This window comes from Anomaloglossus baeobatrachus, chromosome 1 (genome assembly GCF_048569485.1).
Source record: "Anomaloglossus baeobatrachus isolate aAnoBae1 chromosome 1, aAnoBae1.hap1, whole genome shotgun sequence".
Lineage (NCBI taxonomy): Eukaryota > Metazoa > Chordata > Amphibia > Anura > Aromobatidae > Anomaloglossus > Anomaloglossus baeobatrachus.
The window spans coordinates 666,912,567-666,935,323 of record NC_134353.1 but is presented as its reverse complement, the minus strand read 5'-3'; the positions used below and the strand labels follow the sequence as shown (position 1 = coordinate 666,935,323).

Genomic DNA, 22,757 nt, shown 5'->3' with positions numbered 1-22,757 from the left:
CGTCACATCAACAGACTGGCGGCTGCTCATCTACTCTGCTCTGTAGACGGTTCGGGACTGCTGACATTATGCTGATTGACAGCCTTCTCCACGCTACCTAACTGAGGGATCCAGCTGCTAATCAGCATAATGTTGGCAGTCCCGCCCTGTCAACAGAGCAGTCTAGAAAAGAGGCTTCTGCTGTAACTCTGCTGACGTGATGCACAATTGTTTTAATGAAGCATTGGATATACCTTTTAAGGCCTGTGTAGTCCTATTGGAAAGCAATATGGGCAGGACTGGCAGGAGGAGGAGGCGGCAAACTGGACAATTGCCTATGGTCTTCATTCTTTGCGAGCCAGATAATGCCGCCACGGCATTATCAGTGGAGTTTTATAGGATAGAAGTGTAGAAGGACCTTTGTTGATATCATAGTCATGTGACCAAAGCTCCTCATTCTGGAGATTGTGACGGACCTGAACTGAAGGAGAGAGCCTGGTATGTCCTCTACACTGGGTGTGTATCATGCAATGTGTGTAATATGTAGTGTGTATGTGTAACGTAGTGTTTATAACATTCAGCGTGTGTATAAATAACATGCACTGTGTGTATATATAACATGCAGTGTGTGTCTATGTATGTGTGTATACCATGCAGTGAGTGCATGTAGCATACAGGGTGTGCAGCATGGAGCGTGTATGTAGCATACAACATGCATGTTGTGTGTGAGTGAAAATGGCAGTGGAGATCAGTGTTTTTAGGTGCAAACATATTGGCAATTGCCTAGCGAATAACTATAATGCTCATAAACCGGGGGATTGGATTGTTTATGCCAGAACAAAAGTCATCATTGTCGGTAGCACATCACCCAGTGTACACAGGACATGTGCTGCCAATAACAAGATACTGTGTGCGGACAGAATGATCTACTAATGATATGTAATGAATGTATATCGAGGCCGGAAACAAGCATAAACAACTTCACTAAAGTCAATCGGCGCTCGCTTAGTAGCTGAACTCAGCTCCTGTTAATGCAGCATAAATGCTTCTTTGTGATGGGGAATATGTTTGCAACTGGGGCCCCATTTTTATTTTTTCTACGTAGTGTCTCACTTTTTCTAAAACTGGTTTTGAATATGGCATAGGTAGGGATTTTGTTGTGGGGATAGTAATGTTTTTGTTTTTTTATTACAAACAATACTGTGGCATTAGGGGGTCAGCCCCATCCCCACCCAAATGTAAGTGATTGGCAGCTTTCTGGTGAACGCACACTCAGGAGATGGGGACCATCCTTGAGACTTAGTAGCACAGTTAGACAAGTCAGGGAACGATGGAGTATATTTACACATCAATTTAATATTTTGAAACATAAATGAACACTTTAAGCATTCACTAAAACCAGTTGTCATTTCATATTACAGGTTTTCTAATGCCTTTTCATACTATGGGCTGGTTCTACTAACAACGGAGCTTTTCCAAGCTGGAGATGTATGCAGTGGTGAGTAGTATCTTGTTACAGTTTATTGTACAGAATTTCAGTTAAGTCCTTTAATATGGATGGCTGCCAACCTATAATAGACATGCTATAATATCCACAAGATCTAGACCAGGGGTGGGCAATTAATTTTTCCATGGGGCCGCATGAGAAATTGGGATGGTTTTAGAGGGCCGGACTAATATAATTAACTCGGTTCTACATATATATATATATATATATATATATACATATACACAGACACTCACGAATATATATACTGTGTGTGTATATAATATATATACACATACACACAATGTATGCATACATACATACACACACAATCCCCATATACTACATCACTACACCCGCCAGATACTACACCTGTAATATACATCATCCCTATACACTACACCTGTAATAAACTACACCTCTATATACTACACCACGATATACTACATCACTACACCCCTATATACACCTGGAATATACTACATCACTATATACTACACCTGGAATAAACTGCACCACTACATCACTATATACTACACCTGTGATAACCTACATCACTACACCCCTATATACTACACTTGTATTATACTACACCACTACACCCCTATATACACCTGTATTATACTACACCACTACACCCCTATATACACCTGTATTATACTACACCAGTACACTCCTATATACACCTGTATTATACTATACCACTACACCCCTATATACACCTGTATTATACTACACCACTACATCCCTATATACACCTGTATTATACTACACCACTACACCCCTATATACACCTGTATTATACTACACCAGTACACCCCTATATACACCTGTATTATACTACACCACTACACCCCTATATACACCTGTATTATACTACACCACTACACCCCTAATACACCTGTATTATACTACACCACTAGACCCCTATATACACCTGTATTATACTACACCACTACACCCCTATATACACTTGTATTATACTACACCACTACACCCCTATATACACCTGTATTATACTACACCACTACACCCCTATATACACCTGTATTATACTACACCAGTACACCCCTATATACACCTGTATTATACTACACCACTACACCCCTATATACACTTGTATTATACTACACCACTACACCGCTATAAAACTACACCATTACACCCCCCCATATACCACACCTGTAAAACTACATTCCCATATACTACACCACTACACCCCAAATATTTGTCAACAGTTTATCCCCCTCCCCACCCCCGCCCACCCCCCATTGTCTCCACAGGTTACTAGTAACCACTCACCTCTCTCTTCTTATTGTCCCCTCCTCAGGTACCTCCGTACGAGCCCCCCGCTGAGCTGCTTCTCTTTCACATGCCCAGGCTGTGCCTATGCTGTATTCCTAGGAGCCCCCGCCACTACAGCTTCTTCTCCTGCCGGGCGGGAACTTTTCATATGACACACACGCGCCGTACTGACGATATCAGGGCGCGTGTGTGTCACAGAGAAAAGTGTCAGGCAGGGAACAGAGGAGAGATTCCTGCGTTCCGCTGCCTGCACTGACTGTGCAGAGCTGCAGGATCGCTCCCTGCCTGGCACGCAGCGTGTGATGAGGGCGATCTGACCAGGGGTCTCCCGCAGCCTGGAGCTCCGGACAACAGGTCAGATTGCCCTCATCACTGACCAGCCAGCAAGGACGCCCTGAACAGAGAGTAGGTGGGCCAGATGTGGCCAGCGGGCCGCCCCTTGCCCAGGTCTGATCTAGACACAAAAACATGACATTGGGTTGCAAATCTGTAAAGGTCTATTGTTACAACTCTTTACCACCAATTAGCCATAGATTATGTGACATCCATGTCAATGCCCTCCCTGCCGGGCTGTGTTGCGCTTCTGTTGCAGATGATATGGATGCAATTGTTGTGGTTCTGCGTTATTTTGGGACTTGTGATACCATCTTCGTCTGTTGCTTGAGGGTGAACCTTTACCGTAACTCCTGCTGCTCAACCTGCGCATAGGCTATTGGCTATTTAAAACCCTGAATGTGTTTCTCGATTGCCAGTTATAGTTCTCCAGACCTGGTCCACATTTATCCTGTTTGTAGTTTCCTGTTGATTTAACTTTGGTCCTAATTTTGACCCTCCCAACAGTGTAACGCTGCTGCTACTGTTTTGGATTTCCTGATTTTGACCTTGACCTTTATTCTGACCATCCCACCTGCCTGATGTTTCTACCCTTGTTCTGGACCTTCTGATTTTGACACAACGTCCTGGCCAACCAAGCCGCCAGTTTAACCGGCCAGACTACCATGTTCTCTGCCCCATGACGTCTACTATACGGTTATTGTAGATACCATGAACAATTTCATTCCGTATCAGGTCAACCATTAATATATTACAATTCAATTAATGAAATTGATAATTTCTAGGTTTGAACAATCAATTTCCACCAATGAAAACTCTCTTTAGCCTATAAATATAGTTAATAATTGTTTTTTTATCATTAATTCATAACTGTAACTGATTAAATCTGATTTAATCATGCGATTATATTGATGTGGTTTCTGGATAGCAAATATTTTATGCCTTTTTCTATTCCTTTTTCCCAGTTTCCAGTCAGAGAAAGGCTGTCAAGCCAAAATGCAGTCTCTCCTGTGAATTTCTAACTGTGGAAGATTACACTGATTTATTATGGACCACACTATCTGAATTTCCAGGTTGGTCATGCTAGAACAGTCACAGATGTTGATTTGATATACACATACTGAGGCTACTGTGCCAACATTCTATGTTGTAGGACCTCGGACACCTTATCTGCTATGACTGTCTCAGAGCCTATCAATATTGGGGATTGTTTTTTAGAGCAAATACTGTATACACCTAATATTAAATTCATTTACAAGTGATACCACTGATAAAAAAAATAACGTAATAATTAAATTGGTTTTCTCATCATAGACAGCCTCATTTAAAAAGCAATCTTTTCCAATGACCCCGGCACCCATGGCACTTGGCTGACTTTGCTGGGGCAGGTGGTCATGCATTTATCCATCAGGAGATACAAAGAAAATATAATATACACTGCTGCTATTCAGATGGCTATCCATGTAAACGTATGGTGGCTTAAGTCACTCAAATCAGGAACTACTCATACAGAAATTTAGTGAAGAAAAGAGGACAATCCATTCTATGATGTCTATATGCCCAAGAATAATGGACAGATATAAATACATTGTAAAATAGTTAGTAACTTGCTATAGACTGGATATGTTTGAGTGAATAGTCAGCTCCAAGAGCCATGCTTAGAATTGAACTTAGATTTCTCCACATTAAATAAGTGATATGATTCATCTGCTGTTCTTTTATCTTTTTTATTGTACAAGGTGTTTTGGTGACATTATGGATCATTGATCGACTTGGGCGGAAAAAGACCATGGCCATTTGTTTCTTTGTTTTCTCGTTATGTGCCCTTCTTCTGTTCCTTTGTGTTGGAAGGTAGGTAAAATATTTTTAAAATAGTAAATGTCAAAAGTACACTGGCCGATGATCATGAACAAGCGTTCCTAGGAACGGTCGTTTCCCGATTATTTTCCTGCCTAAACAGTTTTTATCAAGTGAAATGACTTTCAAGCTAGGTGAAAATTATCATTCTCATCAACACATCATCTGGAACAATGATATTCTATGTGCACAGAATGGTCATATTAACTAGTAATGAGCAAATTCGAATAGAATTGATTTATCCTTGAATTTTACAAAACTCTGTATTCTCCAAACTACAAACTGTTTGCAATTCGCTCAGTGCCAGTTCAGCAAAATGGCAGCCAGCTGCAGTAGCATTTAATTGAACCATTTAAGGTCCAGCAAACACATCGTGGCCGGATTGCACGGTGCCAATGTGGCACACGTTGTAATGACAAACGAGTGAGGGCATGGCCTAGTGTAGATCAAAGCCGCTGCTTGGACTGAAGATTCCCAATTATGCTGTGGGGTTTTAAAAGACACTTGAGAACAATAAAAAAACATTCAATTTTCAGAGGATATCTTCCTCGCAAAACAAATATTCTTGTAAAATCCATGTGAATTGCCATATTTGAATCTTGGCAGATCCGCTCATCTCTAGAACTAGTGAACATGTTGTGTGCATGAAAATGCTTTTGGACTATCTAAACAGGCTACTAATTGATAATCAGCTTACACATAGCAAATCGGTTGCGATCGGCCAGTGTAAATGCAGCCTAACTTACAAGTAACTTCAGAGTATTACTGTATCTCTTGTTTAGGTTAATGCATTTGTTATTTTGTTTCTTTCAGAAATGTCCTTACTGTTTTACTCTTTATTGGAAGAGCCTTTATTTCAGGTGGATTCCAAGCTGCCTATGTTTACACACCAGAGGTAGGTCCATGGCTATGACATGAAGATGGCTTTGCTCTACTAAAAAGTCAAACATTGGAGGTCTGGGTCTCAATGCATAATCTGTAACAGGGCCCCCAACAGTCATCTGCCATGTACGGTACAATACCCCAGACAGCAGGGCCCTAGAGCGATTGCCACTTGTTACACTTTTGCACATTTGTGCCCCCAGTGAATAGATGAATAAGCTTTTCGACACCTTTCACTCCCTCCTCAGCCTCAAAGTACAGACCCCTATCACAGACCTTCATGCTGATGACCTGGCCTCGTATTTCACAGAGACAATAGAAAACATTCGTTGACAGATCAGCTGCCAGCCACCAAGTGTTATGATTCCCATCCCTCCACACATCCCATCCAGCTCACTTTCCACCTTTGACCCAAGCACAGAGGAAGAAGTCTCTATAGGCTTCTCTTTTCCCCTCACACCAACTCCAGACACTCTCTCCGGTCGTCACTACTCACTTAACTAAAATCTTCAATCTCTCTCTCTCTTCTGGTATCTTCCACTCCTCCCTGAAACAATCTGTGATTACTCACTTATTAAAAAAAACCCTCTCTTGACCCATCCTGCACAAACAACTACAGACCAGTCTCCAATCTCCCCTTTATTTCCAAACTCTTGGAGCCCCTTGTCTATTTCCGCCTCACCCTCTTTTAGATGCTTTACAATCTGGCTTCTGTCCCTTTCACTCAACAAACTGCCCTCGTCAAAGTGACCAATGAGACCACCATCTCCTTTTCTCTACACTCCAGTGGTCTCCTGGTTCTCTTCCTATCTTTCTGGCTGCTCATTCAGCATATCGTTTGCTAGCTCCACATCTGCTCCTCTTCCTCTCACTGTTTTGTCCCTCAAGGTTCAGTCCTTGGCCCCCTTCTTTTCTCCCTCTATACTTCCCCAATTGGACAGACCATCAGTAGATTTGGCTTTCAATACCATCTTTATGCGGATGACACTCAACTATACACCTCATCCCCTGACCTCACCCCCACTGTAATACAGAATACCAGTGACTCTCTGGTGGCAGTTTCCAACATTAAAGGGGTTATCCGGCTTAATTTGCTTTTTTTTTATTATTTCCCTATTGGGCTACATTGGGGCAGGTAAGTAGATAGAGACCACTTACCTGCCCTGCTGTCAGCCCCTCTCCCCCGGCTCAGAGCGGTCATGTGACCGCTCCTGCCGCGATTTTGCTGCTTCCGGTCATTTCATGTCTACATGGGCAGGGCCATGTTGACATGCAAATGTGGAAACAGCATGTCGCCTCCCTGCTGGGCTGTACAGTGCGATGAGCCCCGCCCCCCTTCCCTGCACCCTCCCACACATTCCCACGCACCTCCCCCTGCACTGCTGTGGGGGTCCGTGACCTGGCGGCGGGGCCTGGCGGCAGCTGCCATGGTCTCAGCTCCAGCACCGGCCCCCCTGCTCAGGATCACACATTCAAATATACCGGCATCACAGATCACCGATGCCGGTACATTTGAAAGTGCTGATGAGAAGCAGCGCAGCGCTGCTTCTCATCTTGCATGCTGTCTGAGCTCTCTTCAGCACAGCGGTGAAGTCACCACTGTGCTGATATGTCTAGAGCACAGACAGCGCGCGAACGTGCAGGAGCGGCGGGGATCGATGACGGGTGAGTATGTACTCCCTATGGGGTGGTGTTGTGTGTGTGTGTGTGTGTGTGTATATGCGGTGCACAGCCCAATGTGTGTGTGTGTATGTATGTTTCTGTATGCGGTGCACAGCCCGATGTGTGTGTATGCGGTGCAGAGCCTGATGTGGTGTGGGGTGCAGAGCCCGATGTGGTGTGGGGGGCAGAGCCCGATGTGGGGCTGTTATTTGCAATGCTGTAGTGTAGTGCGCTGCCCTGTAGTGCCCTGCCGTGCAGTGCGCTGCCGTGCAGTGCGCTGCCGTGCAGTGCGCTGCCGTGTAGTGTGCTGCCCTGTAGTGCGCTGCCCTGTAGTGTCCTGTAGTGTCCTGCCCTGTAGTGTCCTGCCCTGTAGTGTCCTGTAGTGTCCTGCCCTGTAGTGTCCTGTCCTGTAGTGTCCTGTACTGTGCTGCCCTGTAGTGTCCTGTAATGTGCTGCCCTGTAGTGTCCTGTCCTGTAGTGTCCTGTAATGTGCTGCCCTGTAGTGTGCTGCCCTGTAGTGTCCTGTAGTGTCCTGCCCTGTAGTGTCCTGTCCTGTAGTGTCCTGTAATGTGCTGCCCTGTAGTGTCCTGTCCTGTAGTGTCCTGTAATGTGCTGCCCTGTAGTGTCCTGTCCTGTAGTGTCCTGTAATGTGCTGCCCTGTAGTGTCCTGTCCTGTAGTGTCCTGTAATGTGCTGCCCTGTAGTGTCCTGTCCTGTAGTGTCCTGTAATGTGCTGCCCTGTAGTGATCTGTCCTGTAGTGTCCTGTAATGTGCTGCCCTGTAGTGTCCTGTAATGTGCTGCCCTGTAGTGTCCTGTCCTGTAATGTGCTGCCCTGTAGTGCCCTGTAGTGTGCTGCCCTGTAGTGTCCTATAGTGTCCTGCCCTGTAGTGTCCTGTAATGTGCTGCCCTGTAGTGTCCTGTCCTGTAGTGTCCTGTAATGTGCTGCCCTGTAGTGTCCTGTAATGTGCTGCCCTGTAGTGTCCTGTAATGTGCTGCCCTGTAGTGTCCTGTCCTGTAGTGTCCTGTAATGTGCTGCCCTGTAGTGTCCTGCCCTGTAGTGCCCTGTAGTGTGCTGCCCTGTAGTGTCCTGTAGTGTCCTGCCCTGTAGTGTCCTGTCCTGTAGTGTCCTGTAATGTGCTGCCCTGTAGTGTCCTGTCCTGTAGTGTCCTGTAATGTGCTGCCCTGTAGTGTCCTGTCCTGTAGTGTCCTGTAATGTGCTGCCCTGTAGTGTCCTGTCCTGTAGTGTCCTGTAATGTGCTGCCCTGTAGTGTCCTGTCCTGTAGTGTCCTGTAATGTGCTGCCCTGTAGTGATCTGTCCTGTAGTGTCCTGTAATGTGCTGCCCTGTAGTGTCCTGTAATGTGCTGCCCTGTAGTGTCCTGTCCTGTAATGTGCTGCCCTGTAGTGTGCTGCCCTGTAGTGTCCTATAGTGTCCTGCCCTGTAGTGTCCTGCTCTGTAGTGTGCTGTCCTGTAGTGTCCTGTAATGTGCTGCCCTGTAGTGTCCTGTCCTGTAGTGTCCTGTAATGTGCTGCCCTGTAGTGTCCTGTCCTGTAGTGTCCTGTAATGTGCTGCCCTGTAGTGTCCTGTCCTGTAGTGTCCTGTAATGTGCTGCCCTGTAGTGTCCTGTCCTGTAGTGTCCTGTAATGTGCTGCCCTGTAGTGTCCTGTCCTGTAGTGTCCTGTAATGTGCTGCCCTGTAGTGTCCTGTCCTGTAGTGTCCTGTAATGTGCTGCCCTGTAGTGATCTGTCCTGTAGTGTCCTGTAATGTGCTGCCTTGTAGTGTCCTGTAATGTGCTGCCCTGTAGTGTCCTGTCCTGTAATGTGCTGCCCTGTAGTGTCCTGTCCTGTAGTGTCCTGTAATGTGCTGCCCTGCAGTGTCCTGCCCTGTAGTGTCCTGTAATGTGCTGCCCTGTAGTGATCTGTCCTGTAGTGTCCTGTAATGTACTACCTTGTAGTGTCCTGTAATGTGCTGCCCTGTACTGTCCTGTCCTGTAATGTGCTGCCCTGTAGTGTCCTGTCCTGTAGTGTCCTGTAATGTGCTGCCCTGCAGTGTCCTGCCCTGTAGTGTCCTGTAATGTGCTGCCCTGTAGTGATCTGTCCTGTAGTGTCCTGTAATGTGCTGCCTTGTAGTGTCCTGTAATGTGCTGCCCTGTAGTGATCTGTCCTGTAGTGTCCTGTAATGTGCTGCCTTGTAGTGTCCTGTAATGTGCTGCCCTGTAGTGTCCTGTCCTGTAATGTGCTGCCCTGTAGTGTCCTGTAATGTGCTGCCCTGCAGTGTCCTGCCCTGTAGTGATCTGCCGTGTAGTGTCCTGCCGTGTAGTGATGAGAGGTCAGTGCTGGGGCAGAATATACTGACAGGGAATGTGTGTGCAGGGGGCGGGCAGAGGGTGCGGCTGGACACTGGGGTGGGGCTGGACACTGAGGCCGGGAGGTGCCAGCTGTGACTGGGAGGTTTTGCTCAGGAAGTGGTCATGTTTGCTGGAGCTGAATGTAAACAAGAAGCTGCACAGAATAATGGTATAATTCAAGAGGAACAAAAGTTAGAAAACAAAAAATAACAATGTAGGGGTGATTAATATGACAATACAGCACAGATTAGCTTAAACTCAAACATTTTTGTTATGTCGGACAACCCCTTTAAGTCTGCTCTCTATCTGAAACTTAACCTTTTCAAAACTGAACTTCTTCTATTCCCTCCGTATTCTAAACTTCCTAAACCTGACATCTCCCTTTCTGTGTGCGGCACCACGATTACTCCTATGCAGCAGGCCCGCTGTCTGGGTGTTATACTTGACACCAATCTCTCCTTCACCTTCTATCTATAATCTTTTGCCTGCTGTTGTCGCCTGTATCTCAAGAACATCTCTAGAATCCACCCCTTTCTCTCCATGGAAATTACAAAAACCCTCACCGTGGCCCTGATCCACTCCCGCCTTGACTTTTGTAACTGTCTATTAATTGGTCTCCCCTTAACTAAATTCCTTCCTTTACAGACCATCTTTAATGCTGCAGCCAGGGTCACCTATCTGGCTAACCGTTACTTAGATGCTTCCACTCTGTGCCAGTCATTGCACTGGCTGCCCATATATCACAGGATCCAATTCAAATTGCTTATTCTCACTTACAAACCTCTCCACAGTGCGGCACCCCCCCCTACATCTCCACCCTCATCTCGGTCTATCACCCTACCCATTCTCTACGCTTTGCAGATGACATTCGACTAACATCCACACTAATCCGAACCTCAAACTCCCGTATCCAAGACTTCTCCTGAGCTGCACCAATTCTCTGGAATGCTCTACCCCAAGAAGCTAAGATGAATCACAACTTACTCAGCTTCAGACGCTCTCTAAAAACACATCTTATTAGGGTGGCCTATCACACTCCCTAGCCAAACTAAATTCACATAGTCCCTCCACAACTTCTTAGAACATAACTCCCCGTCAAATTCCACCGCACCCAAAAGCATCTCAAAGTTTTGGCGGACTGGTTCAGGCAGCCTTTATCTATCCCCCATTTCCTTTAAGATGGCTGGATTATCATTCTAAATAAGTACTCTATCCACCCCATCACCTCATTGTAGATTGTAAGCTCTAACAAGCAGAATTGTCTTTTTCTTTTCTAATTGTATTTTCTATAACTGTTACTTGTTTGTATATGTTTATGTATATGATATGTATATGTATATGAGCCTCCTGAATTGTAAAGTGCTGCGGAATCTGTTGGCTCTATAGAAATAAAGATTTATTACTATTATTATTATTATTATTATTATTATAATGATCAGCTAAAGAATATGTCCACTGTGATATCTACCGTACTTTGTAACATATAAAGAAAGATATGTTTTTAATGTTTACCCTTTTATCTTTTTCCAAATGCATATTGCTAGTGCGATTGTGTTTCTCAAAATTTTGGTGTATATTTCTTTACATTTGTTACTTTTACCCTTTCAGGTTTATCCAACAGCTACACGAGCACTAGGTCTAGGAACATGCAGTGGGATGGCTCGTGTCGGGGCATTAATTACACCATTTATTGCACAGGTATTTTTTTTTATGAGAAGGCGGCAAAAACATTTTGGTAATTTCCCTCAAATGTTTTAATTATTAATCCTGAAGATTTTGGGTCATCTGTATAGTTTTAATAAGTGACAGCACGCGTTAGATACAGCAATAGTCAACAGTGTTGGCTAGATCCATTCCTAATCTAGTGAGTTTAGAGGAAGTGCAAATGCCACCTAATGACTGCAGTTGCAAGAAACAATGCTTGGCCAGAATTAATTTTTTCCAATCCAATCCTTTGTTACTCTTGTGGATAATATACTGCTGACAGTTCCTTGTTTCTCTTATCCATGGCAACATCCGGGTATATGAAAATACAGTTGAAACCAGAAGTAGTTTACATACACTATCTAAAAAGACACATATCCATGTTTTTCTCACGATCTGAAATTAAATCAGAATAAACCTTTCCCATTTTAGGTCAATTAGGATTACCAAAATTACTTATATTTGACAAATACCAGAATAATAAGAGAGAAAGATTGTTTTAAGGCATTTTTATTACTTTCTGCAAAGTCAAAAGTTTACATTCATTTCATTAGTATTTGTTACCATTTCCCTTAAACTGTATGACTTGGGTCAAATGTTTTGGATATCCTTCCACAAGCTACTCACAATAGTTTGTAGGAATTTGGGCCCATTGCTCCTCACAGAACTGGTGTAACTGAGCCATGTTTGTAGGTCGCCTTGCTTGCACCTGCCTTTTCAGCTTTGCCCATAAAATTTAAATAAGACTGAGATTAGGGTTTTGTGATGGCCACTCCAAAACATTGATTTTATTATCCTTAAGCCACTTTGTAATCAGTTTGGCAGTATGCTTTGGTTCATTGTCCATTTGGAAGACCCATTTCTGCCCAAGCTTTAAGTTGCTGGCTGATGTCTTGAGATGTTGCTTCAGTATTGCCACATAATCTTCTTTCCTCATGATGCAATCTATTTTGTGAAGTGCACCTTTCCCTCCTGCTGCAAAACAACCCCACAACATGATGCTGCCACCCCTGTGTTTCAGAGCTGAGATGGTATTCTTAGGCTTCAAAGCTTCTCCCTTTTTCCTCCATATGTAACGATGGTCATTATGGCCAAATAGTTAAATTTTAGTTTTGTCCAAAGGACATGTCTCCAAACATTAAGGTCTTTGTTCCTGTGTGTATTTGCCAACATTAATCTGGCTTTTTCTTTTGGGGTAATGACTTCTTCCTGGCAGAGTGGCCTTTCAGCCCATGTTAATAAAGTACTCTTTTCACTGTGGATAATGTCACAATCTTACTTTCATGACTCACGGCTGTCAGTGTTCATTACATTTACCAGCTTCTGCCAGCATCTTGACAAGATCTTTTGCTTTTGTTCTTGGGTTGATATGCACATGTCTGACCAAAGCACATTCATGTCTGGTTCACAGAACCCATCTCTTTCCTGAGTGATATGATGGCTGGACATTCCCATTTTGTTTGTACTTGTGTATAATTGTTTGTACAGATAAATAAGGCACCTTTAGGTATCTGAAAATTGCACCTAAGGATGAACCAGACTTGTGCAAGTCCACAATTCTCTTCCTGAGATCTTGTCTGATTTCTATTGACTTTCCCATGATGCTACAGAAAGAAGCAGTGTGTTTCAGGTGTGCATTAAAATACATCCATGGGTGTCTCTAAGTAACTCAGATGTTGCCAATAAACCTATCAGAAGCTTCCAAAGACATGACATCATCATATGGGCTGTCACATATTGTTAAAGCCATAGTACTCTTAGTGTATGTAAATGTTTGACTTTGCGGAAAGTAATAAAAATGCCTTAAACATGCTCTCTCTCATTAGTCTGGTATTTGGCAAATATAAATAATTTTGGTAATCCTAATTGACCTAAAACGGGAAAGCTTTATTCTGATTTCATGTCAGATAGTGAGAAAAACATGCATAAGTGACTTTTTAGATAGTGTATGTAAACTTCTGGTTTCAACTGTAGTTGTCAGCCATATAAGCCTAATATTAAAAGGGAACATGTCACCAGTTTTGGAGCCTATACGCTTTGGCCACCACCTGTGGGCTATTATATACAGCATTCTAACATGCAGTACATAAAAGCCCAGGCCGCTGTGTAGAACATAAAAAAACACTTTATAGTACTCACCTAGGAGGTCGCTCCTGTGCAGACTGGTCAAATGAGTGGCACTCTTCTCCAGGACCAGCGCCTCCTCTTTCGGCCATCTTTGTTCTCCTTCTTCTGAAGCCTGGGTGCATGACGCGTCCTACGTCATGAACACTCGCACGGAGGTCCTGCTCAGGGAAGATCAAAGTATTGTAGTGCGCTTGCGCAGAACCTCAATACCGGCCTGTGTGCATGATGTAGGATGCATCATGCACGCCGGCTTCAGAAGAAGGAGGACCAAGATGGCCGAAAGATGAGGCGCCGGTCCCGGAGAACGGTGCCACTCATTTGACCAGTCTGCACCGGAGCGACCTCCTATGTGATTATTATAAAGTGTTATTTATGTTCTACACAGCGGCCTGGGCTCTTATATAGAGCAGGTTAGAATGCTGTATACAAGAGCCTACTGGAGATGGCTGCAGCTTAGAGGCCCCAAATCTGGTGACAAGTTCCCTTTAATGTGTCATTGTCATGTTACCTTCCTGTCCTACCTTAGATTGGGGACTGAGGCGGCAGTAGCTCACTGGTTGGCACAGTTGCTAGTACAATCATACAATACTCAGGAGTCTTGGGCACAGGTATTGTGATCTATAAGACTCTTGCTCAATACTGCTTGGGCGTTGCATGTCTCTCTCAGTAATTTACTGCCTAGTGTGTTATTGGCATCTCTAAACAATAAATTCAAGCCCATGGGGGAGAATTGAATTACAGTAACACTCTAAAGGGGGCTTTACACGCAACGATATCGCTAACGATATGATGTCGGGGTCACGGAATTCGTGACGCACATCCGGCATCGTTAGCGACGTCGTTGCATGTGACACCTATGAGCGAGTGTTAACGATCAAAATTACTCACCTAATCGTTGATCGTTGAAACGTCGTTCATTTCCCAAATATCGTTGCTGGTGCAGGACGCAGGTTGTTCGTTGTTCCTGTGGCAGCACACATCGCTACGTGTGACACCCCGGGAACGACGAACAACAACGTGCCTGCGTCCTGCCGGCAACGAGGTGGGCGTGTCGTTAATGCGGCTGGTCTCCGCCCCTCCGCTTCTATTGGCGGGCTGCTGTGTGACGTCGCTGTGACAGCGAACGAACCTCCCCCTTAAAAAAGAGGTTGTTCGCTGCCCACAGCGACGTCACTAGGAAGGTAAGTATGTGTGACGGGTACTAGCGATTTTGTCCGCCACTGGCAGCGATTTGCCCGTGACGCACAAAGGGCGGGGGAGGGTGCTTTCACGAGCGAAATCGCTGCGTGTAAAGCAGTCTTTAGTCTATAGTTGGACAATCTGTCCAGTGAAACCTCCACATTTTACACTCACTTTTACATTCACTCATGCCGATAGTGACCAATATTATCAAGTGTTACCTTCATTTACTTCCTAACTTCCACATGGTACTTGTCATCCGTTTTGTTTGTTTTTTTGTCTGTCCCCAGGTGATGCTTGAGTCTTCTATATATCTCACAGTATTGGTTTACAGTGGCTGCTGTGTACTGGCAGCATTGGCGTCTTGTTTCCTCCCTATTGAAACCAAAGGTCGAGGGCTTCAAGAGTCGAGCCACAGAGAATGGGGTCAAGAGATGGTGGGAAGAGGTGCACACAATTCCGGAGTCACTCTCTCAAACTCTGGCTCACAAGACTGACCCCCCAACTTTACCCTTTTGCTCACCCACCCACACACATATAGCCTTTCAGTCTCACATCTACCATTACATGGATGAATTAAAGAATGGACAGCGGTGACTAATGTGTTGCTAAAAAACAGCGCTACTATAGTAATAGGATAAAGGCACGTTTAAAGCATTCTGTAAAGGTTAACAACTGTTCAGTACTGATTTTAGAGGGGTAAAAATGGACTCCTAAAAGCCATTAATTTATAAAAACAGACAAATAACATGTTGTATTTTTAGCTCTTGCAACAAAAGCAGTAGTCAGCGCTGGGTGAAAATGACTCAGTTGCTTTGGATGTGCCATGGCTTCTGGATGCCGATGTGTTTGAGATCAACATTAGCAGCAGAGTATCCTAGCGAGAATGGCTGGATATTGCACAAGACCTTTTGCAATTTATATTAGTTCCATCTGGAGACAAATATGTTGGTACGTTGCATCCAAAGATAATTACCCTGATCTTTGATTTATAGAGTATAAACTTTTATGGAGCACTTACCTAATTAGACTGTCACTATATTTATTATCTCTAATAAATTATGTTGTATGCTAATACATTTACTGGAACATAATTTAGATTTGTGACACTGTGAAATATGCACACAGAATAGAGTAAATTAAGTGTACGTGTGTATATTTATACAGTATACGTGTAGATATAGATATATACGAGTATATATGCATATACTGTATACATGGTGGATATAAACAGTCCACACACCCTTGCTAAAATGTCATTTTTTTTTTGTAGAATCCATCTTTAATGTCACCCATAATCTGTACAATTTGATTGAAAAATAAACTGAAATCTTTTCGGGTGGACAAAGAAGAAAAATAGAGAACTAAACTAATGTGGTTGCATAAATATGCACACCCTTGAGATAGTGCATTGCTGAATTACCCTTTAAAATTAACAGCAGCATTCAGTCTTCCTGGTTGGGAGTCTATCAGCTTTTATATGCTTATAGTCTTATAGTCTATATGCTTTTCATCCTCAGCTTTTTAGCAGAGGCCTGAAGGTTTTGTTGCAAAATTTACTAGTATTTGGAACTGTTCATAATTATTTCCACCTTGACTAAAGCCGCAGTTCCAGCTGCTGAAAAAAAACAGCGCTAAAGGATAAAGCTATCTCCACAATGCTTCATTGTGGGTACGGTGTTCTTTTGGAACATATCTTTTGGAATCATGGCCAAAAAGTTCAGCCTTGGTTTCATCAGACCATAACACGTTTTCCCACATGCTTTTGGCAGACATGATGTAGGATTTGGTAAAACATAGTCAGGCTTGGATGTTTACTAGAGCTGAGCGGACCCAGACTTTAAAAGTTTCCCGGGTGCCGGGCCCAGGATTCCAGCTGTTTGATCCAGATCAGGCAGTTGAGAAGATATAAATAAAAATAAAAAAAAACAAGAATGAAGTGATCGCTTCATACTTACTTAGGCTCCGTTGCCGCTGTAAACTGCTCCAGTGCAGCTGTACGCTGCCTCTGCAGCCTCCGCTCATCATTGCTCTGCTTTCCCCACCCACCGGCCGGTCTGACCTCTGTGATTGGTTGCAATTAGACGTGCCCCCAGCTTGTGTGACCGTGTCTGACTCCAATCAGTCATCGCGGCTCATTCAGTAAACGGTCATGCTTTATGGCTGCTCGCTGTGACAGAGATGTAGCAGGGCTGGAATCGTCATGGGACCTCGTGTGGATTACGTTGGACCTGCAGGGGTGGTGAAAGAGGATGTGACTCCGGCCTTACATTGCGCTCACACGAGCTGTATGACTCGCACAAGTATCGGATCATATCACCCGGCGCCACCGTACACTCTCCAGACATGAGCGTGCAGCTGCACAGAAATACATGCAGATGCACTCTCCTGTCAGGAGAGTGTGCGGCTTCCGGGTGATGCGATGCGAGACTCGTGCAAGTGTGTGACTCCAGCCTTTTGATACACAGCAATGAAAAAGACAACTTATGATAAAGCCTGACAGCTGGGGGCTGCAGTCTGTAACTGTGGACTTTATCTGTGCAGATATCAGAATACTGGGAGACCCTACGCCGATTCATTTATTTTTATACCACGATACTGAGCCGCAGACAGTTGCCCTGCTTTCTCCACCCACAGGCCGTCCTCATGCCTGTGATTGGTTGCAGTCAGCTAAAGGACTTACCTGCCTAGCGACGTCGCTGTTGCCGGAAAACCGCCTCCTTTCTAAGGGGGCGGTTCATGCGGCGTCACTAAGCGGCAGCCCAATAGAAGCGGAGGGACAGAGATGAGTGGCCGTAACATCCTGGCCACCTCCTTCCTTCCTCATTGACAGCGGCCGCAGGTAATTTGTAGTTCGTCATTCCCGGGGTGTCATACGTAGCAATATGTGCTGCCTCGGGAACGACGAATAACCTGCGACCTCTACAATCAACGATTTTTTGAAAATGAACGACGTGTCAATGATCAACGATAAGGTGAGTATCTTTGATCGTTAACGGTCGCTCGTTGGTGTCACACGCAACGACGTCGCTAACGATGCCGGATGTGCGTCACGGAATCCGTGACCCCGGCGATATATCGTTAGAGATGTCATTGCGTGTGACAGGGCCTTAACACTCAAAGTGGGGGCGCAGCTAACTGCAACCAATAACATGCGCAGGTGGGCAGGGAAAACAGTGAATATTCAATGAGGGTTAATTGTCAGCTCCAGAAGGGAAAATGTGACCTTGAAGCAGCTTGCCGCCATGACGGATCTTCGGTGAGTACACCGCGCGCACTGATACCTCCCTATCGCCTTCTACCAACATTTTTAATCTCCGGATGGTTCCCATAGACCTATATGTGTAGCAGATTCCGGACCGGATCCTATTTTTTTTTTTTTTCTTTTTAAATTAGCAGAGATCTGCCGCTCCCGGTTTTCTGTGAGTCCACCCAGCTCTCATGTTTACCTCACAGGCCAGACACATGAAGAATACGGGAGATTGTTGTCCCATGGAGTACACAACAATACTTGCCATAAGTTATTGCAGCTCCTTTAATGTTGTTGTAGGCCTCTTAGCATCCTCCTAGACTAACTTTATTTTTATATTTTCATCAATTTTGGAGGGACATCCAGTTAGAGGTAATGTCACTGTTGTGCCAAATTTAAGCCACTTTTTTGATGACCATCTTCACAAGGTTTCATGGTGTATCTAATGCCTTGGGAAAAAAAAATCTCTTCCCTCCTTTTAACTGATAAATTTCAACAATGAGTTACATAGTACATCGTTACATAGGTTGAAAAAAGACCTAGGTCCATCTAGTTCAACCTTCTTCGACCAACTATACATTTTATCATTAAGTCATTTATAACCGACTGTTGTGTGTACTGAGGAAATCATCCAGCCCTTTTCTAAAAGCTGTTATAGTATCTGCCATTACTACCACTTGTGGTAGGGCATTCTACAGTCTCGCTGCTCTAACTGTAAAGAACCCTTTCCTATTTAGCTGCCGGAATCGCTTTTCTTCCATTTGCAGTGCCCCCTAATCCTTCGTTCCCTTTGCTGTGTTGTAAGCTGTTTATGGAGCTAGGCTTATGCTGAAAAATGCAACTAAGAAAATGTCAACAAAATAGTACTACACCAACTAAACTTTATATGTTTGTTTATCAGAATCATTTTAACTGATGGTAGCTGTGTACCGATTACTATTTAGGCTCCCTTCACACCAGTACTGGTTTTTCACCTATGGGTTTTGTATGGATGTGTAAAGGAGGCTTAAATGTAATTGGCTAATTCTGAACACAGCCACATCCCCAATTATATAAAGGTGTTTACATTTATTAAAGCACATAATTTTAGTTTTTTGTTTTTTTTATTTTCCCCTTCAAAATAATTTCAGTTTGTTTTTTCAAACAGATATGTACAGATTATGCATGACATTAAAGGTGAAAAAAAAATCATAATATTTTTTGTATGATTTTTTTTTAAATGACAAAAGTGTGGGATTTTAACAAGGGAGTATAGACTTTAAATCCACTGTATATTCACCAGCTCCAAAAGTACTCCGTAGTGCCTGGATCTACTAATGCCAGGATCTGGCCAAATTATTTGCAGCAATCAATATATTTAGTAGACCCTGACTATGTTTGGTGCAATGCCCATCATATAATTCCAGCGTTCTCTGCGGTATTCAGAATCCACTTGGATGCCAAGATGGAAGAATTTCTGACACTAAAATATGATGTTAAGAATACTGATCTTTAAACAAGAAAGAAAATGAACCATACCACTTCATACTAATGGTCTAGCCCACGTTAGCTAGCAACTGGGCTTGAATCAATGCTTGTTTCTGCCTGGCACTGTACGTGTGATGTCAGCAGACGCAGCAGAACAGACAGAAAAGTGAATGTTAGTGTGTCTGAATGTACAGACTTTTGATGAATGCACTTAAATGTTTGAACGTCTCTGTAAGATGCTTGTTGTATGACCTGTTCTGTCTTCAATGCCTTGTTGACTTGGATTTTACTGTAAGTTGAATATTTTATGTTGAATAAAACTTTTACAATAACCCCGGGGTGTTAAAGAGTGCTTTTTGTTTAGTTCATTTTTCCCTCCGATAGCCCCACAGACAAAGTTATGTTGCATTGCACTAAAGATGAACAAGTGAGTTTAGCATATATACTCAATGATCACCACATATGCTAGTTCTATGTTTGGATATTGTCATGTTTGATGATGATGAAGCTTATGAAGCTGGATCCCTTCACTGAGGCTGACAAAATCAGCGGTCATTATCCAATTAAATGCTCAGCTAATCTTAAGTAACCCTATAACAATGTAATCAATAGGCCACTCACAACTTACTATAAATCTACGTAGACACCATTATATTTTCAATCTAAATTCTCTTTGTGGAAATAACTGAAATCACAACGGCAACTTTAGGATGCACGTTATTCAGTTGAGCTGTTCAGATGACCTCTTTTGTATATTGCCTGAATGTGAGAAAAATTGGAGCGCGCAATATTCCCTCCATATTTGGGATGAAGGCCGCCCATTCAAATCTATTAGTGCACAAAAACTATCGGATCCCAAACAGATCAACCATTTAGAATCCAATTTTTACGTATACTTTGCCATTTTGAACATCGGAAACTGATTTTTGAAAATTTTATTTACTGATTTCTAAAAATGAATGCCATATAGATTGCACATGGATGCCAATACAGATGACAAATTATCCAGGTTTTTTTTGGATTGCAATCAGAAAAATTTTTTTTTATGCTTTGAACTTATAATAATATAATATAATAAGTTTTATTTCTATAGCGCCAACATATTCCGCAGCGCTTTACAATTAAGAGGGGACATGTACAGACAATATGAGACTATACAAAATAACAAAATTATGCCGTGAATGCCGAACAGTGTGTTGTCTGCCGGGTGCTCGGGTTCGGCATATTGCGGATCGGATAGACAGATTGCTGGGTGGGGCTGGGGAAAACCCAGCGGTCATGGTGCACATTGGTACTAATGACAAAGTTAGAGGCAGGTGGAAGGTCCTTAAAATGATTACAGGGAACTAGGAGAGAAGCTGAAGTCCAGGACCTCCAAGGTGGTGTTTTCAGAAATACTACCGGTGCCACGAGTGTCACTAGAAAGACAGCGGGAGCTTAGGGAGATACAGTGCCTACAAGTAGTATTCAACCCCCTGCATATTTAGCAGATTTGATAAGATGCAAATAAGTTAGAGCCTGCAAACTTCAAACAAAAGCAGGATTTATTAACAGATGCATAACTCTTACAAACCAACAAGTTATGTTGCTCAGTTAAATTTTAATACATTTTCAACATAAAAGTGTGGGTCAATTATTATTCAACCCCTAGGTTTAATATTTTGTAGAATAACCCTTGATTGCAATTACAGCTAATAATCGTCTTTTATAAGACCTGATCAGGCCGGCACAGGTCTCTGGAGTTATCTTGGCCCACTCCTCCATGCAGATCTTCTCCAAGTTATCTAGGTTCTTTGGGTGTCTCATGTGGACTTTAATCTTGAGCTCCTTCCACAAGTTTTCAATTGGGTTAAGGTCAGGAGACTGACTAGGCCACTGCAACACCTTGATTTTTTCCCTCTTGAACAAGGCCTTGGTTTTCTTGGCTGTGTGCTTTGGGTCGTCTTGTTGGAAGATGAAATGACGACCCATCTTAAGATCCTTGATGGAGGAGCGGAGTTTCTTGGCCAAAATCTCCAGGTAGGCCGTGCTATCCATCTTCCCATGGATGCGGACCAGATGGCCAGGCCCCTTGGCTGAGAAACAGCCCCACAGCATGATGCTGCCACCACCATGCTTGACTGTAGGGATGGTATTCTTGGGGTCATATGCAGTGCCATCCAGTCTCCAAACGTCACGTGTGTGGTTGGCACCAAAGATCTCGATCTTGGTCTCATCAGACCAGAGAACCTTGAACCAGTCTGTCTCAGAGTCCTCCAAGTCATCATGAGCAAACTGTAGATGAGCCTTGACATGACGCTTTGAAAGTAAAGGTACCTTATGGGCTCGTCTGGAACAGAGACCATTGCGGTGGAGTACGTTACTTATGGTATTGACTGAAACCATTGTCCCCACTGCCATGAGAGCTTCCCGGAGCTCCTTCCTTGTTGTCCTTGGGTTAGCCTTGACTCTTCGGACAAGCCTGGCCTCGGCACGAGTGGAAACTTTCAAAGGCTGTCCAGGCCGTGGAAGGCTAACAGTAGTACCATAAGCCTTCCACTTCCGGATGATGCTCCCAACAGTGGAGACAGGTAGGCCCAACTCATTGGAAAGGGTTTTGTACCCCTTGCCAGCCTTGTGACCCTCCACGATCTTGTCTCTGATGGCCTTGGAATGCTCCTTTGTCTTTCCCATGTTCACCAAGTATGAGTGCTGTTCACAAGTTTGGGGAGGGTCTTAATTAGTCAGAAAAGGCTGGAAAAAGAGATAATTAATCCAAACATGTGAAGCTCATTGTTCTTTGTGCCTGAAATACTTCTTAATACTTTAGGGGAACCAAACAGAATTCTTGTGGTTTGAGGGGTTGAATAATAAATGACCCTCTGAATAAACTTTTCACAATTTTAAAAAAAAATAAAAAAAGAAATAACATTCATTTTTGCTGCAGTGCATTTCACACTTCCAGGCTGATCTACAGTCCAAATGTCACAATGCCAAGTTAATTCCGAATGTGTAAACCTGCTAAATCTGCAGGGGGTTGAATACTACTTGTAGGCACTGTAAATACGTGGCTTAGAAATTGGTGCAGGAAGGAAGGGTTCGGGTTCATGGAGAACTGGGCTGACTTCTCAGTCGGCTACAGGCTCTACGGTAGGGACGGGCTGCACCTCAATGGGGAATGTGCAGCTGTGCTGGGGGAGA

The 22,757-nt window shown here is 43.7% G+C and overlaps 1 protein-coding gene across 1 annotated transcript in view; it reads left to right on the top strand.

The window, feature by feature from the left end:
- The window catches only part of SVOP (SV2 related protein), a 109,178-nt gene extending 89,268 nt beyond the window's left edge, over positions 1–19,910 (top strand). The window contains exons 11-16 of the mRNA XM_075320026.1: positions 1,401–1,477; positions 4,069–4,176; positions 4,843–4,954; positions 5,774–5,855; positions 11,459–11,548; positions 15,151–19,910. Coding sequence (XP_075176141.1) covers positions 1,401–1,477; positions 4,069–4,176; positions 4,843–4,954; positions 5,774–5,855; positions 11,459–11,548; positions 15,151–15,357 — 676 coding nt within the window. The 3' untranslated portion in view covers positions 15,358–19,910. The remainder of the gene's footprint in view (positions 1–1,400; positions 1,478–4,068; positions 4,177–4,842; positions 4,955–5,773; positions 5,856–11,458; positions 11,549–15,150) is intronic.
- Positions 19,911–22,757: the final 2,847 nt, after the last annotated feature.